The following is a 14,566-nucleotide window of genomic DNA, read 5'->3' on the forward strand; positions in this document are numbered from 1 at the left end:
GGGTGACGTTCGCAGGAGGGCGGGGCGGACAGCGTTAGGAAGAGGGAACTTAACCTTGATTTCTACGTGGGGTTGGGCATGCAGACCTTTTAGGGTGCAAGTCCTCTGAACCCCAGCCCATCAAAGAATGAAGGTCCGATGCCAAATTTTTCATTTTTTTTTCAGTAAATATTTTAAGTTCTACTTTCTGCAAGCAGTAAGCTAACACCCGAATAACCGCCCACAGCTCATACTTTGTAGAACGGTTGAGATCCGTGTAGAACACAAGGTGGAAAAGAACTGCCCCTTGAGCTGGGGCTGTAGCTCCATAATAGAGTGCTGGCCTAGCATGCACCCAATCCTCAGCAAGGGCAAAGAGGGAGGGAAAGAAGTCAGATAACTACTTTCAGCAAATACCTTTTGAGCACAGCTGCAGACCAGGAGTGCTTCACCACTTAAGCTCCAAATAAGGAAATAATGGACTTTGGTCATTTGAGAGCCAAGAGGAAGTTGAGTACTTCCAGAGCTTAGTAGGGCAATGATGGGCAGGGGGGAGAGTAGGATCCTGCTGCAAGAAAGTAGTCTCCTTTCCCACTAGTTGAAATTTATAGAATGTCGCCTTCCAGACCCTTTGACCCTGGAATAGTCATGCTAAGAATGAGTGAGTCAACAATATAGGGAGGAAAGGATTGGGGAATGGACAGAAACTCCAATAACCAAGAAATTAGCAATATTCTTTGGTCCTCAGCTTTGAAGGACAAAATCTAAGTCAGCACAAACACAGTTGAGCAGGATCTAGAAGACTGACTCACATTAGCCAAACCCACAATATTCCATCATATTGGTCCTGCCACAGGACATAGCTTTCCAAGAGTGGAATGTTCTTAACCTCTTTTCCTGCAGTTGAACTACTTAGAAACGGAATTATTAATTGGAAGGTTCTTGGGGTGCTATGTTTAAAGTATGCCCACAAGCTGAAGATATAACTCAGAGGTAAACACTTGCCTTGCATGTGTAAGGCCCTGTGTTTGATGCACAACGAAAACACAAACAAAAAATTTAATATGGCCAATCATGATAGCACACAGCTGTAATGACTCGGGATACTAATGCAGAAAGATTGCAAGTTTGAGGCCAACCTTGGCAACTGTAGCACCTGTTGCAAAGGGCTAGCTTACTGGTAAAGCTTCCCTGGGGTTAGGGATGCTTATGTAAGGCCCTGGGTTCAATCCTCAATACTTAAAAGAAAAGGATCTTCCTTTTTAAAACATGTACACATGAGATGGGGGATCTTGCTAAATTGCTAAGGCTGGCTGGCTGGCCTCAAACTTGCAATCCTCCTGCCTCAGTCTTCTGAGTGTCTAGGATTATGGACATGTACCACTGTGCAGCTTTGCAACTTGATCAAACTTGATCACTTCTTTTCCCCCCAGTATTGAGGAAGGAACCCAGGAACCCAGGAGCACTCTATCACGGAACTACATCCTAGCCCTTTTTTTTTTTTTTTTGAGACAGTGTCTTGCTAAGTTGTTGAATCTGGATTCAAACTTGCAAACTGCAAACCTTCAAAGATATTGGCTTTCATAAGAAAGAAAGATATGCTACACTGACATAAACAAATCAGGAGAGAACACTGTAAGCATGATATTGCGCCTCCACAAACTTATTAAGTATCCAGCTCCTATTTTGCTCTGTCACACTCATGAGCATATTATGTCATTAATATAAGGTATAACATGTCTTTCCATGATGTCAGAATTTATTGAATAACAATAAATTCACAGGCCACACCTCTTTTGTCAATGGCAGTTCACTGAATACTTGTAGGTCACCTGGTAGTCATAAACCAGGCAATCACAGGTTCTTTTATTCCAATCTTAATTTCTGATATCTATAAAACTCAAGTCACACATCCCACTTTACTATATATGTATATATACATTCATATGTGTATATATATATTTTTTACTATATAGTATATATATTTTACTATCTATGCACATATGTGTGCATGTGTGTGTGTGTGTGTGTGTGTGTGTGTATTACAGAAAGGCTAGAAGAGTGGTAAGGTGGCCCCAGGGGTTCAAGAGGCTGAACAGGGAGCAGACATGGATACAAAGAGTCACTGTTGGTGGTCACATAAGATTACCACTCAAAGAACTTGTTCAGGGCTCAGAGCTGTCAAAGGGCAGGAACTCACTCTAGATCAAGGTCAGAACAATCATGGGTTCCTACTACAGGAATAGCAGAGATGCTGTGATTATAGGAGAGTGGAGAATAGATAACAGGGAAGTTGGTGGACTTGTCCTGGTCAGGGTCAGTAAAGGGTTTGCAGGGATGTCTCCCTCCCTATCTCTCTCTTGCTCACATATTCTTTCATACACACGACTTGCCCCAGGTCCCACTCAGTCCTGCTGAGGGAGAATTCTGAGAAGGGGTGGAGATCACATCTTTAGGGGAGAAATACTCATTTCCTACTCCTGTGTTTCCCTGAATAAGGAACCTCTCTCTGTTCACAGTGCTCCTGGCCTCTCTCCATCAGGGAAGAGGAAACATGAAGAACCTGACAGATGAGCTTCAAAGAAAGAACACAGCAGATGTGGCTTAGTCTTCTCTCCAGGGAGACCGCCCGTTGTCACCTGGGTGATCTGCCAGGAAGGCTGGGGTTACACGAGTGGCAAAGACCACAGGTTAAGTGTAATGCAGTGATAGCATTAGCAATGCCCATTTTGTCTCCTAAATGCTAGGTTCTCCAACACTCCAATAAGCTTTTAATAGTAATGAAGATGAAGGGCCAGGGTGGTGTAGTATTTTTTTTTTTTTTTAGTTGTAGTTGGACACACCTTTATTTCACTTATTTATTTTTATGTGGTGCTGAGGATCGAACCCAGGGTCTTGTACGCACGAGGCAAGCGTTCTACTGCTGAGCCACAGTCGCAGCCCTCAGGGTGGTGTAGTTTAATGACAGAGCACTTACCTGGCATGCAGGAGGCCCCAAGTTCCACCCCCAGAGCTGCAAAAAAAAAAAAAAAAAAGTAGTAATGAAGCTGACATTCCCCCCACCCCATCTATTCTGCATGTGTTATTCAATTCTTCAGTGGATTTAGTTTGAAGCAGGAAAGCAATGGGCATTATTTATTTATTTTTGCAGTGCTGGGGACCCCTCAGAGATTCATACATGTTAGGTAAGGACTCTACCACTGAGCTACATTCCCAGTTATTTATTTTATTTTGTTCTATTTTATTCTATTTTGTGAAAGGATCTCCCTGACTTGCCCAGGCTGGCCTCAACTTGTGATCCTTCTGCCTCTGCCTCCTGACTAGCTGGGATTACAGACATGTGACACTACCCCCACTGTCCCACTTAGTTACATCTCTTTTTATTTTCTTTCTTTCTTTCTTTTTTCATTTTGAGACAGGGTCTCACCTAGCTGTCCAGGCTGGTCTCAAACTTTCAATCCTCCAGCCTCAGTCTCTCAGCTGCTGGAATGATAGTCATGTGCTACCTTGCCCAGCAAAGTGCTGTGCTACTGAGCCCTTCTACCCTTGACCCCGACACTACTTGCCCCCAGCAAAGGGTGCAAGGATGACTTTCAGATCCCCCCACCCATCTGTAGAAGAAAATCAAGAGCTCAGGGTCACCCTGATGCATTCCCCTCAGAGAGCTATTCTAGGAGCCCTGTGCTCATATTCCCCTTGTCCCTAAACCTGTTCAACTCTTCTTACCTCTGCCACCCTTGTTACCTTCATTTGTCTGTCCTCTCCGGGATCCCCTGACCAACTTCTCCAGAGAACTGAAGCCTGAGAGAGGCCAGCTGGCCCAAGATGCATGAAGTGTGGCACAGCATAAAGGTCAGAGACCCTCACTGGACTCCTGCAGAGAGATTAGCCAGGTTCAGGTAGTGTTTCTCCAGCCAGGCTTGCTTCCCTGATCCGTGGCAGTCTCAGGGCTACTCTTTCTCTCTCGTGTGTCTTTATTGAATACAGTTTGATTTCTAAGGAGGAAAAAAGGACAATAAAAAGGAAAGAAGAGCATTATTTGTAGGTGGCCCATGCCTGTAATCCTTATGGCTCAGGAGGCTGAGGCAGGATGATCCCAAATTCAAAGCCAACCTCAACAACTTATTGAATCACTAAGCAACTCAGTGAGACCCTGTCTCTAAAGAAAATAGGGCTGGGGATGTGGCTCAGTGGGTAAGTGCCCCTGAGCTCAATCCCCAGTACAAATAAAACAATAACAACAACAACAACAACAAAAAGAAAAGAAAGGAGAGGAATGGGTGGAAGAAGGGAAGGCTGAAAAGGAAGAGAGAAAAGGAAGAGGCAAGGGAAAACTGATCAAGAAAAAATTTAAAACTCAAGGGAGGAAGAGGAAGAAAACCCCAGAATACAGAATTATAAGCTTTGTGAAAGCATGTGACTTCCAAATGAACCCTCCTGGTTAGGTTCTTGACCTCCCTATTCAACACCTGGTGTCTGTTCCTCTAGACTCCCAGCCACTTACCCCTCCTAGACATTGTAAATTCCCAGACTTTCCCCAGGCTGCAGGGCACTTGCAGGTCAGGGCAGAACCAAGATCTTCCAATATGGCTGTGACCACAGCATCTCCCGTGAAGTGTAAAGGAACATGAGAAATACTGATTCTCTCAGTTTAGCCTTTACCCCTTTCTGCCAATGGCCCTGGGAGGGGGTCTGCTGGTTCCAGGGAGCCTCTGAGAGCAACCATCTTAGGCCCATCCTATGAATTTCCTCCTATATTGGGAGTAGGACCACCACACAGACATGGGATTCCCTGCAGGCTGCCATGTCCCCACAGGAGAACAGGGCAGGGAGTTGAGTTGGCCCCTGATAAATCTGATGGTTCTTCAAAGGCCATCTTCATGGTTGGGCAGAGCAGAGGGAGAATGACCCAATCTCACTGGTACTCTTCCCTATGCCCTGACTCAGAGTGACCCCCTATTGTAGTCTGGATCTTAAGTGTTCCCCAAAGACCCATGTGTTAAAGGTTTAGTCCACATCTTGGTACAGTTGGGAGATGTTGGGAACATTGAGATGTGGAGCTTAGCAGAAGGACTTCCAGGGGTGAGACGGACCACCATGGTGGGACAAAAGACTGGGACAACAAAATACACCCCTGTGCACAGTAAACTATTACCCTTTATTGTAGGGCATGTTGCTTCTCTCTCCTTGTGCTATGTTCAACAGACCCATTGTGAGGCCCTGATAAAACCACAGAAGCTGAATGTTTGCATGAGATGAAACTGTTACTAAAGATGCATCTAAATATCCCTCTAGCTTCATTTATTCTTAGTCAAATTGAAAATCACTAATTTTGGAGGTCACGACATTTTAAAAAAAAAATTTTTTTTTTGTAGTTGTAGATGGACAGAATGCCTTTATTTTATTTGTTAATTTTTATGCGGTGCTGAGGATTGAACCCAGTGCCTCACGCATGCTAGGCAAGCGCTTTGCCACTGTGCTACAGCCCCAGCCCACACAACTTTTTTTTTTTTTTAAATACAATAAGGGCTGGGGACATAGATCAGCAGTAAAATATGTTTCTAGCATATCCAGGCCCCCGATTCAATTTCCAGCAGGGCAAACAACAACAATAACAACAATGATACATTAAAATAAATATAATTAAAAATCTAACATTATTATGGCTCTACTCTCCAATCCTGTACTATGGGTTCTATTCTAAGTGGATACAGATGCAGGATGGCCCAAAGACAAGAGCGGTCTTTGTTACCTGAAGGGGAGACCAGCCTCTAAAGTAAACATGTGAGCCAAATGATGTGGCTGGGGCAGGGGTCGAATGAGACCCTGAAGGACCTGGCATGCAATCTGGGGCAAGTACATAAACCAAAGGATGAACACTGGGGGAATTAATTGCGATCTGTGTTTTCACCTGTACTTTCTGAATTTTACAAATAGGCTACAGCACGGATGTTTTGCTATGGGAAATTACTGTTATTTAAGAGTAATGGCCTGGGGATGGATCTCAGTGATACTTGCTTAGCATGTGTGAGACCCTGGGTTCCATCCCCAGTATCGCAAAAAAAAAAAAAAAAAAAAGTAAAAAGTAAATAATAGCGTTAACTAGGGCAGTAATGGGAGGAGACAAGTAGAGGACACTCCTGACAGGAAACCTCCGAGGGCGGGGCGGCGGGTTGGGGGACATTCCTGTGGTGGCACACGTGGCCGCCAGGGGTCAGCAGCAACCCACTGCCCTTCGTCGCCAGCCACAGGTGACCCGAGGAGGCTCTCTCCGCGAAGGTCCTTCCTGCCATCCTCACACTAATCGCCATTTGCGGTCCACATGCTTCTGTCTCGGGCCATTTCCCGCTTAGTGGCAGTTGCTGGGGTCTCGGAGGGCCACAGCTGTCTGCCAGCGGAGGGGAGACACGGGGCTGGGCCGGCGGCGCTGGGTGAGAGCGCGCTCTGCCCAGGGACGGTGGACAAAGGGACGGTACTACGGGCTTCCAGAGCCTTTCCTCCCTGGGGAGGGAGGGGACAGGAAACCGAGGCTGCTTCCGGGGCTGGGACTTGGTCGAAGGAGAGCCAGAGGTCAAAGGAGGGGTCAGCCTGCTCAGCCAGGGAAATGGCTCTTCCTAGTAGGACGGATGCATTCTGGCCTCAGGGTAAGGAGCAAGGGAGAGGAGGCGCGCCTTATCCCAGGGCAGGTTAGGGACTCAAGCTGGCTAAAAAAAAAAAAAAATCACTTTCTAAACCAGAAAACTCTCCTGCTTACTGGGAGTTGGAGGGAAAAAACACTCATTTAAAACAGTGAGAGAAAACTCCAGCACTGAGCTCAACATTTGGAAACCTCCTATCACCCACTGTGCAACCTTAGGAGAATTACTGACCCTCCCTGGGCCTCAACTCAGCCTTCTGTAACCGGAAGGTTAGATAAGAGGATCTTTAGGTCAGGGGTGCAGGCTGTAATCCCAGCTACTCCCAAGGATGGAAAGTTGGAGGCCAGGGGCTGGGGCCACATGGCTCCGAGGTAGAGTGCTTGCCTAGCACATGTAAGGCCCTGGGTTCAATCCTCAGCACCACATACAAGTTAATAAATAGAATAAAGGTATTTTAAAAATTAAAAAAGAAAGAAAAGAAAGTTGGAGGCCAGCCTTGGCGATTTAGCCAGAGAAGCTGTCTCCAAAAAAGAAATTAATTAAAAAGGGCTAGGGATGTAGCTCAGTTGGTAAAGCACCCCTGGGTTTAGAGGATATTAGGCCTTAGTTCACACACTCTACAAATGTAAACAACTCCTTACTCCACCCTTCCCCAAGGCAGAGCTGGCTTAGCCTCAGGGAGGTCTGGCTGAATCAGGACAGGTCATCCCCTAAAGTCTGGTCTCTGAACAGTTCCTCAGAAAAGGCCCTTTGGAAGACTGGGTCCAGGTGAAAAGCCCCGCCAACATGGAAACCAGTAGCTCTGTCTGGTGGCACCATTATGGGTGAGCATTAAAGGATATAGGTGTTCTCAGGGCAAAGCAGAACCAAAATTTGTCCCCCTCCACATACTGTACTCCAGGTACCTCAGAGCTCTTCCAGCCCTCAGATGTTTAAATAATACCCCTCTCACAAGAGCAAGGACAGAGGAGGTTATGTTGTTTAGAATGACTGCTATTAAAAGTAACATTGTAGTATAGTGGCACAAGCCTGTAATACCAGCGACCCTGGAGCCTGAGGCAAGAGGATTGCAAGTTCAAAGCCACCCTCAGCAATTTAGGAAGGCCCTAAGCAACTTACGGAGATCCTGTCTCAAAACTAAATAATAAAAGTAAAATGGAATTGGGGTTGTTGCTCTGTGGTTAAGCACCCTGGATTCAATCCCCAGTACCAAAAAAAAAAGTGAAAGATACTCTGTGTGAAAATAATATTTAGGAACTGGGGGTGTAGCTCAGTGGTACAGCACTTGCCTAGCTAAGGCGAGTGACAAAATCCTATTTTGATGACTTTTAAAAGTTAAGCAGGTACATCTTGAGGAAATCTGGAGCAACTTTTCTTGAAAGTAGGCTATAGTTAGCCTTTTAGGATTTCTATCAGTCTATAAATCAGATCCTATCTTTTTTTTTTTTTTTTTTTTTTTTTGAGGTGGGTACCAGAGATAGAACTCAGGGGCACTCAACCACTAAGCCACATCCCCAACCCTATTTTGTATTTTATTTAGAGACAGGGTCTCACTGAGTTGCTTAGAGCCTACCAATTTTACCTCATTTTAGCTAGACTTTTCAACTCAACCTACTCCCTCCGTGTTTTCCTTGTACCAAGTGAAGAATGAACCCAGAACAGGTTATATTCAGATTTTGTGACACCATGCCCCCAGGTTTATATATATTTGAAAGACTTTTTGTGGGGGATGGGGGCTCAGAGTCTTCTCATGTTGCCCAAGCTGGCCCCAAACTCCTGGATTCAAGCAATCCTCCTGCTCCTGTGTCATGTGAGTGAAAAAAAAAAAAAGGAAGTGCTCAAAATATTATAGGAATTTAGCAAAGCATGATGGCACAAACCTGTAATCCTAGCTACCAGGGAGGCTGAGGCAGGAGGATCCCAGCCTGGAGGCCAGCCTAGGCAACTTAGCAAGACCTTACCTTATCTTGTCTCAAGATAAGGTAAAAAGGGTTGGGGGTGAAGCTCAGTGGTACAGTGTCCAAATTTAATATCTGATTTTGCAAAAGCCAAAATTACAGGAATTTATCAGGAGCCAGCCTAACAGGAATCCTATGACTAAAGATGAGATAGTGTAAACATCCAAATGAATGATACTAAACATCCAAATGAATGATACTAGTGGGTTTTAATTTTTAGGGGGGAAGGTGTTACTGGGGATTGAACCTGGGAGTGCTTTTCTCCTGAGTATTTCCCCTAAGTATTATATCCCCAGACATTTTTTTTTAATTATTATTTTTGAGATGGTTTGGCTAAATTGCCCAGGATGACCTTGTGACCCTCTTGCCTTAGCCTGAGTTGCTGGGGTTATAGTACTAATGGAATTTATTTTATTTTATTTATTGTGGTGCTAGGGATTGAACTCAGGGCCTCACATATGCTAGGCAAGTACTACAACGCTGAGCTACATACACCCTGAACCCAATATTAATGGATTTTAGCCCATTGAGTAAAATCAGAATCCATGAGCCACACAGTGAAAAAGTTCTTCCTTACAATAAAGTGGCAACTAATAAAAACGATGGAACTAAAAAAAATCACTATCTGAGCCAGGCACAGTGATATACACCTGTAGTCCCAGCCACTTGGAGCTAAGGCAGGAGAATCACAAATTTAAGGCCAGCTTGGGCAACTTAACCAGACCCTGTCTCAAAATAAAAACTACAAAGGGCTGGGAATGGAGCTCAGTGGTAGAGTGCTTCTGTTTCCATCCCCAATATTGCAAAAGAAAAAAGAAAGAAAGAAAAGAAAAAAAGAGTTTGGGAGAAGAGAGAGAAAAGGGAAGGAAGAAAGAAAGGAAAAGAAAAAAGAACTGAACATGAAGTAAAGACTTGCTGGTCCATCCTGCCAAATTAGACACCGAGTCCAGGATAGAGACCTCCCACCTCTGCTGGAGGCCCCTGTAGCCATGGCAACCTGCTCCAAAAGCCCATTCTGCTAAGTCCCTTTTTCACCAGTTATTAATGTAAATCAGCTGATTTTGGACCTAAGCGCATCTACAGGATTGGTGAAGGCGATGAATCAGACAGGATCTTAGAGGTCAAGTTACACCTGGATATAGTTTGTGGTGGGGTCTTGTGGGCAGCAAGGTTTTTTCCCAGTACCATGAGCCAAACAGCAATAAACTACAAATGAAAAGAGGGCTGGATGCTGCCCTCAGATGCAGGGAATGGACGATAGATGGAAAAAGATTTAAATCTACATGGGACTTTTTTTTTTTTTTTTTTTTTTTTTTGTACCAGGGATTAAACCCAGGAGTGCTTAACCACTGAGCCACATTCCCAGCCTTTTTCATTTTTTATTTTGAGACAAGGTCTTGCCAAGTTGCTTAGAGCCTAAATTTCTGAGGCTGGCCTCCAACTTGCAATACTCCTGCCTCAGCCTCCCAGCTCGAGGGACTTTAAAGGAATTCTCCCCCCCCCCCCCACACACACACACTGAGGATTGAACCCAGGGGCAATTTATCACTGAGCTACATCCCCAGCCCTTTTTATTTTTTATTTTAAGATAGAGTCTTGTTAAGCTGCATAGGGCCTCACTAAATTGCCTAGGCTGGCCTGAAACTTGCAATCCTCCTGCCTCAGCCTCAGAGTCGTACAGGTGGGGCACCACGGCGCCCAGGATAAGAATTCTTGATTCTCCTTCATATCCTGTAGTTGACTGAGAAAATAGTTGGCTTCTTGCCTTCTTTCTCCACAGAACAGGCTAGGAGCCAGATTCTGATCACAGGAGGCCTTTTGGTGGAGAGACGACTATATTCCCTCCTATCTCAGCAATCAACTCAGCAGATACAGAGAGGTTTGGGGAATATGACTCAGTGCTAAAGTGCTTAGCATGTGTGAGGCCCTGGGTTCAATCCCCAGCACCACACACACACACACACACACACACACACACACACACACACACACACACAGAAAAACTAACAACACAGATACAGATGCCCCTGTGCATTCAACACAACCTTTATTAAGTGCTAACCTACTAACTAGGTTTGGAAACATAAATAAGCTTGCTCTGAGTATGTGTAGCTTGTGAGAAACAGTCATCAGTGCCTGCTCACATAGAGCTTACAGCCTGGTGAGGTGAGACTGTAAACAAATAAATATGCAATTACAAATGGTGGCAGGAATTGTGATGGAAAAGAGCAAAGTACCTCAAGGCAGAATAACAGTTGAGGGGACTGAGAAAACCTCCTGAGACAGTGACATGAGCCTGAAACTTGAAGGGTAAACAGGAGTGAATTAGACAAGAATGGAAAGAGCATGTTCCAAGCAGAGAGAATAAGAAAAAGCCCTGGCAGGGGGTACAGCTTGGGACACTTGGGGAACAAAGGACCAGTGTGGCCTGATTCTGGTGTACTAGGGGTTTCTGGGTAGGATGATGCTGGAAGGGATCCAGATTAGACAGGATGCTCTGTGCCTTGCTGCAACATTTGGGTTTTATTCTCGGTGCACTGGGTTGTAAACAACAAAGTATCCTGATTTATTTTAATTTTTTAACAGTTAAAAAAAATTAAACTGTGAAAAATGAATCAGAAAGCACAAAGTGAAGAAAAGCGTTACCTAATGGCACAAAGCAAGCTAGCTGCTTCTTCCCAGTTTGCTCAAACTACATAAGGTTTACTTTTCTTTTTCCCAACCTTTGCCTATTATGTGGGAGAGTGGCAGAAACCAGCCAGCCAGGATCCAGGCAGGGTCCCCTGAGCTAGGCTGCTGGTAACAAAAGGGGGATCAATTGGGAGGCTATTGTGAAACCTCAGGCAAGGGGGTAATAGTGGCTGGACTCAGCTAACGGAGAAAAGACACAGATGGATTAGAGATACATTTGGATGTGGGAAGTGGGAAAGAGAGCAGGATCAAGAATTTCCCTGAAAATTTCTGCTTTGAGCAACTGGGGAGAATAGGTGGAAATACCATTTACCAAGGTCAGAAAGACAAGGGAAAGAATTCAAAAAGGGTCCAGAAGGTTGAGAGTTCAGCATGGCACATGATAGGCTTCTGAGATCCTAGTGAGCTTTCCAAGTGAATCGATGAATTCTGGAATTATCAGCAAATCCATGGTATTTAAAAATCAAAGGAATAGATGAGACTAGCTAGAAATGAATTCAGAGGGAGGAGAGGGGGGGAAAAAAGAAAGGCAGGAATTAAGGTCACACAATTAGGATTAGAAGAATAGACCCGGATTGAGTCCTGAAATCCAACCATATAGAGAAGAGACTTTGGAAAAGGAAACCCGGAGCAATGGCCAGCAGAGAGGACAAAAACAAGAGAGCTGATGTCACTGTGATTAAAAGAATATCTGAAAAATATGAATCTGGACATCTGGTCAAGTGTTTCTAATCAAGCAAAATCAGGCCAGCAATGACCTTCACAAGATCAGTTTTGCTGTGAAATAAAGGGGGAGGCTCTCCTGGAGTGGGTTCAAGAATCATTGAAAGAAGGTGAAGAAGCCGGTGGAGGGAGGCAGAGATGATAAGTGGCCGTCTTCTCTTCACCTTGGCCTCCTGGCCAGATAATCAATGAACTGATTCCATTTGAGCTTCCAGACTTTCATAAAAAGGTCCTTCTGTGTCTTTGACATGGAGCTATACCTGCAAGAAGAAGAGCACAGGTCAGCCCAAGGGAAGGAAATGGGAATAGGACAGGAAACAGGAAGGGACCTTAGATTCTTGCAGAGGACACATCTCCCCAGTCTGAAAGCAAGAACAAATCAGTGACAACGTGGAGAACCACAGAAACCACTGAGGTGTCTGTCTCAAATCTCTAAGGAAAGGCAAACAAATGGTGGGATGGGGTGCAGCTCAGTGGTAGAGCGCTCACCTAGCATGGGCAAGGTCCTGGGTTCCCTACCCTGTACTACAAAACAGGAAAAGAGAAACAGCTATAGGGAGGGGCAGGTTCAGGGAAAGACACAGGACACTCACTTGATAGAGTTTGTCACCAGCTTTTTGAGTGTCCTCAGGTCAGCCCTCTTCCCCCCGATGCCCATGAAGGCCTCATAGAAATCATAGGACAAGCCTTTAGCACCAAAGACAGCTGGGTCATCAGAGTTGATCACCATGGGATGCCCGTAGGTCATCAGAGCAGCTGCTGGGTGGTTTCTCATATCAGACACGAGTTTCATGACCTGTTCAATAGGAGGCATGGGAGGAAGGCAAATGTTGATCGGCAGATCTGTAAAAAGACTCATCACAAGGGAGGTGAGGCTGTGAGCTCACTCAGCTTCTCTATTATCCCCATCCCCATTCTCAACTAGTTCCCATGCTCTTTCTACTGTTTCCAGAGTTTTATCAGCAGCACCAATGTCTGACTCACTGTTGAGTCTTGCTCAGAGAAGTCTCTCAAATACAGCAAGACAGATGCACAAATAGCCCCAAGAAACAGCTGGAAGCAGCAATATCCCATGGCCCCTTTAACTTCTAGAAGCCTTATGTTCCCTTTCACTTTGGGCATAGCTTTGGCTCACATTCCCCCACCCATTAGGACCCTTACTGTTGCCTCCTTATTATAAGTGGTTTAGGCAAAAGGCCATTCCTAAATAACTTTATTAATGGATAAGGGAGAGTGGAAGAACAAGTAAAGGAGAAAGAAATTATAGAGAAAAAGTAAAAACTTTTTACTTTTTGAGGTGGGGCAAGAAGATCTTAAGATTAGCCCCAAGGGTTGTGCCTACCTGGTTGGAGATGGGACACACTTCTAGGGGGATGTCCTTGTTCTGAGTATAAGCCTTGACTACTGGGTGTTTGGTCTATGCAAATCCATGTCCAATTCTGGTAGCATTCAGAATTACAGCATCTATAAGGTTTCTGTCTATGGAAGTACCATACCAGTCTGGGGGGAAAAAGGATAGTTTTGACAGGGATAGATGGATCTGACCCATAGATCATCTACAGGTAAACACTCCAACTCTCCCAGGCAACAAGGAGAAATTAACATACACACCATATATTTTTCTTGTAACTATGCTAAAGGGAGGTATGGTATGCCTGTTCTCTCTCTTACTATATTATTTTATTTACTAACCAGATGAGAAAGTTGAAAGTTGCATAGGTTTCTGTTGTTGTTATTGTTTGGGTGCTTTTTGTGGTGCTAGGGATTGAAACCAGGGCCTCATGCATGCTAGTCAAGTGCTCTACCTCTGAGCTACACCCCTAGCCCCTTATATAGGTTTTATAAATTGATCAAGGATGTTCAACTAATATGTAGCAAAACCCTTACAACAATGATCTTTATGATCTTTACAACAATATACTGAACACTCTTTATTTATAATGTCAGTATAATTATCTATATGCATTTATTTTCTTCTGTAGATTGTGTATGTATGTGTGTGTCTACTACTGAGCTACATCCTCATCCCTTTTTTTTCTTTTTCTTTTAATATTTATTTTTTAGTTGTAGTTGGACACAATATCTTTATTTATTTGTTTGTTTGTTTGTTTGTTTATTTATTTTTATGTGGTGCTGGGGGTCGAACCCAGGGCCTCTGCCACTGAGCCACAACCTCTGCCCCTCTTCCCTTTTTAAATTTTATCCATTTATTTTATTTATTTACTTAGAGATATTCGTGTGTGTGTGTGTGTGTGTGTGTGTGTGTGTGTGTGTATGTGTGTGAGTACTGGGGATTAACCCAGGGGTGCCTGCACTGAGCTACATTCCCAACTCTTTTCATTTTTTATTTCGAGAGAAGGTTTGACTAAATGTGGAGGGCCTCACTAATTTGCTAAGGCTGGCCTGGAACTTGCAATCTTCCTGTTTCAGCCTCCTGAGTCGCTGGGATTACAGGTGTGCACCACTGTGCCTGGATCCTTTATCGATTTAATGGTGTTCATGAGACATCATCAACTGCTAGACTCCAATGGCCACCACTAACAAAGCCAGAGCAGATGCTCCTGCAGCCTCCTCCCC

At 44.5% G+C, this 14,566-nt stretch overlaps 1 protein-coding gene and 1 long non-coding RNA gene across 2 annotated transcripts in view; one reads left to right on the top strand and one right to left on the bottom strand.

Annotated features, from left to right (window-relative positions):
• Positions 1–6,297: 6,297 nt before the first annotated feature.
• The window catches only part of LOC144364991 (uncharacterized), a 33,992-nt gene continuing 25,723 nt past the window's right edge, over positions 6,298–14,566 (top strand). The window contains exon 1 of the long non-coding RNA XR_013423232.1: positions 6,298–6,623. This is a non-coding gene — a long non-coding RNA (uncharacterized LOC144364991). The remainder of the gene's footprint in view (positions 6,624–14,566) is intronic.
• Ada2 (adenosine deaminase 2) overlaps positions 10,600–14,566 on the bottom strand; it is a 29,451-nt gene continuing 25,484 nt past the window's right edge. Inside the window, 3 exon segments of the mRNA XM_021720417.3 lie at positions 10,600–12,249; positions 12,583–12,785; positions 13,332–13,489. Of these exon segments, the coding sequence (XP_021576092.3) occupies positions 12,150–12,249; positions 12,583–12,785; positions 13,332–13,489 (461 nt within the window). The 3' untranslated portion in view covers positions 10,600–12,149.

The sequence above is a fragment of the Ictidomys tridecemlineatus genome, chromosome 6 (genome assembly GCF_052094955.1).
Source record: "Ictidomys tridecemlineatus isolate mIctTri1 chromosome 6, mIctTri1.hap1, whole genome shotgun sequence".
In the NCBI taxonomy this organism is placed as follows: Eukaryota; Metazoa; Chordata; class Mammalia; order Rodentia; family Sciuridae; genus Ictidomys; species Ictidomys tridecemlineatus.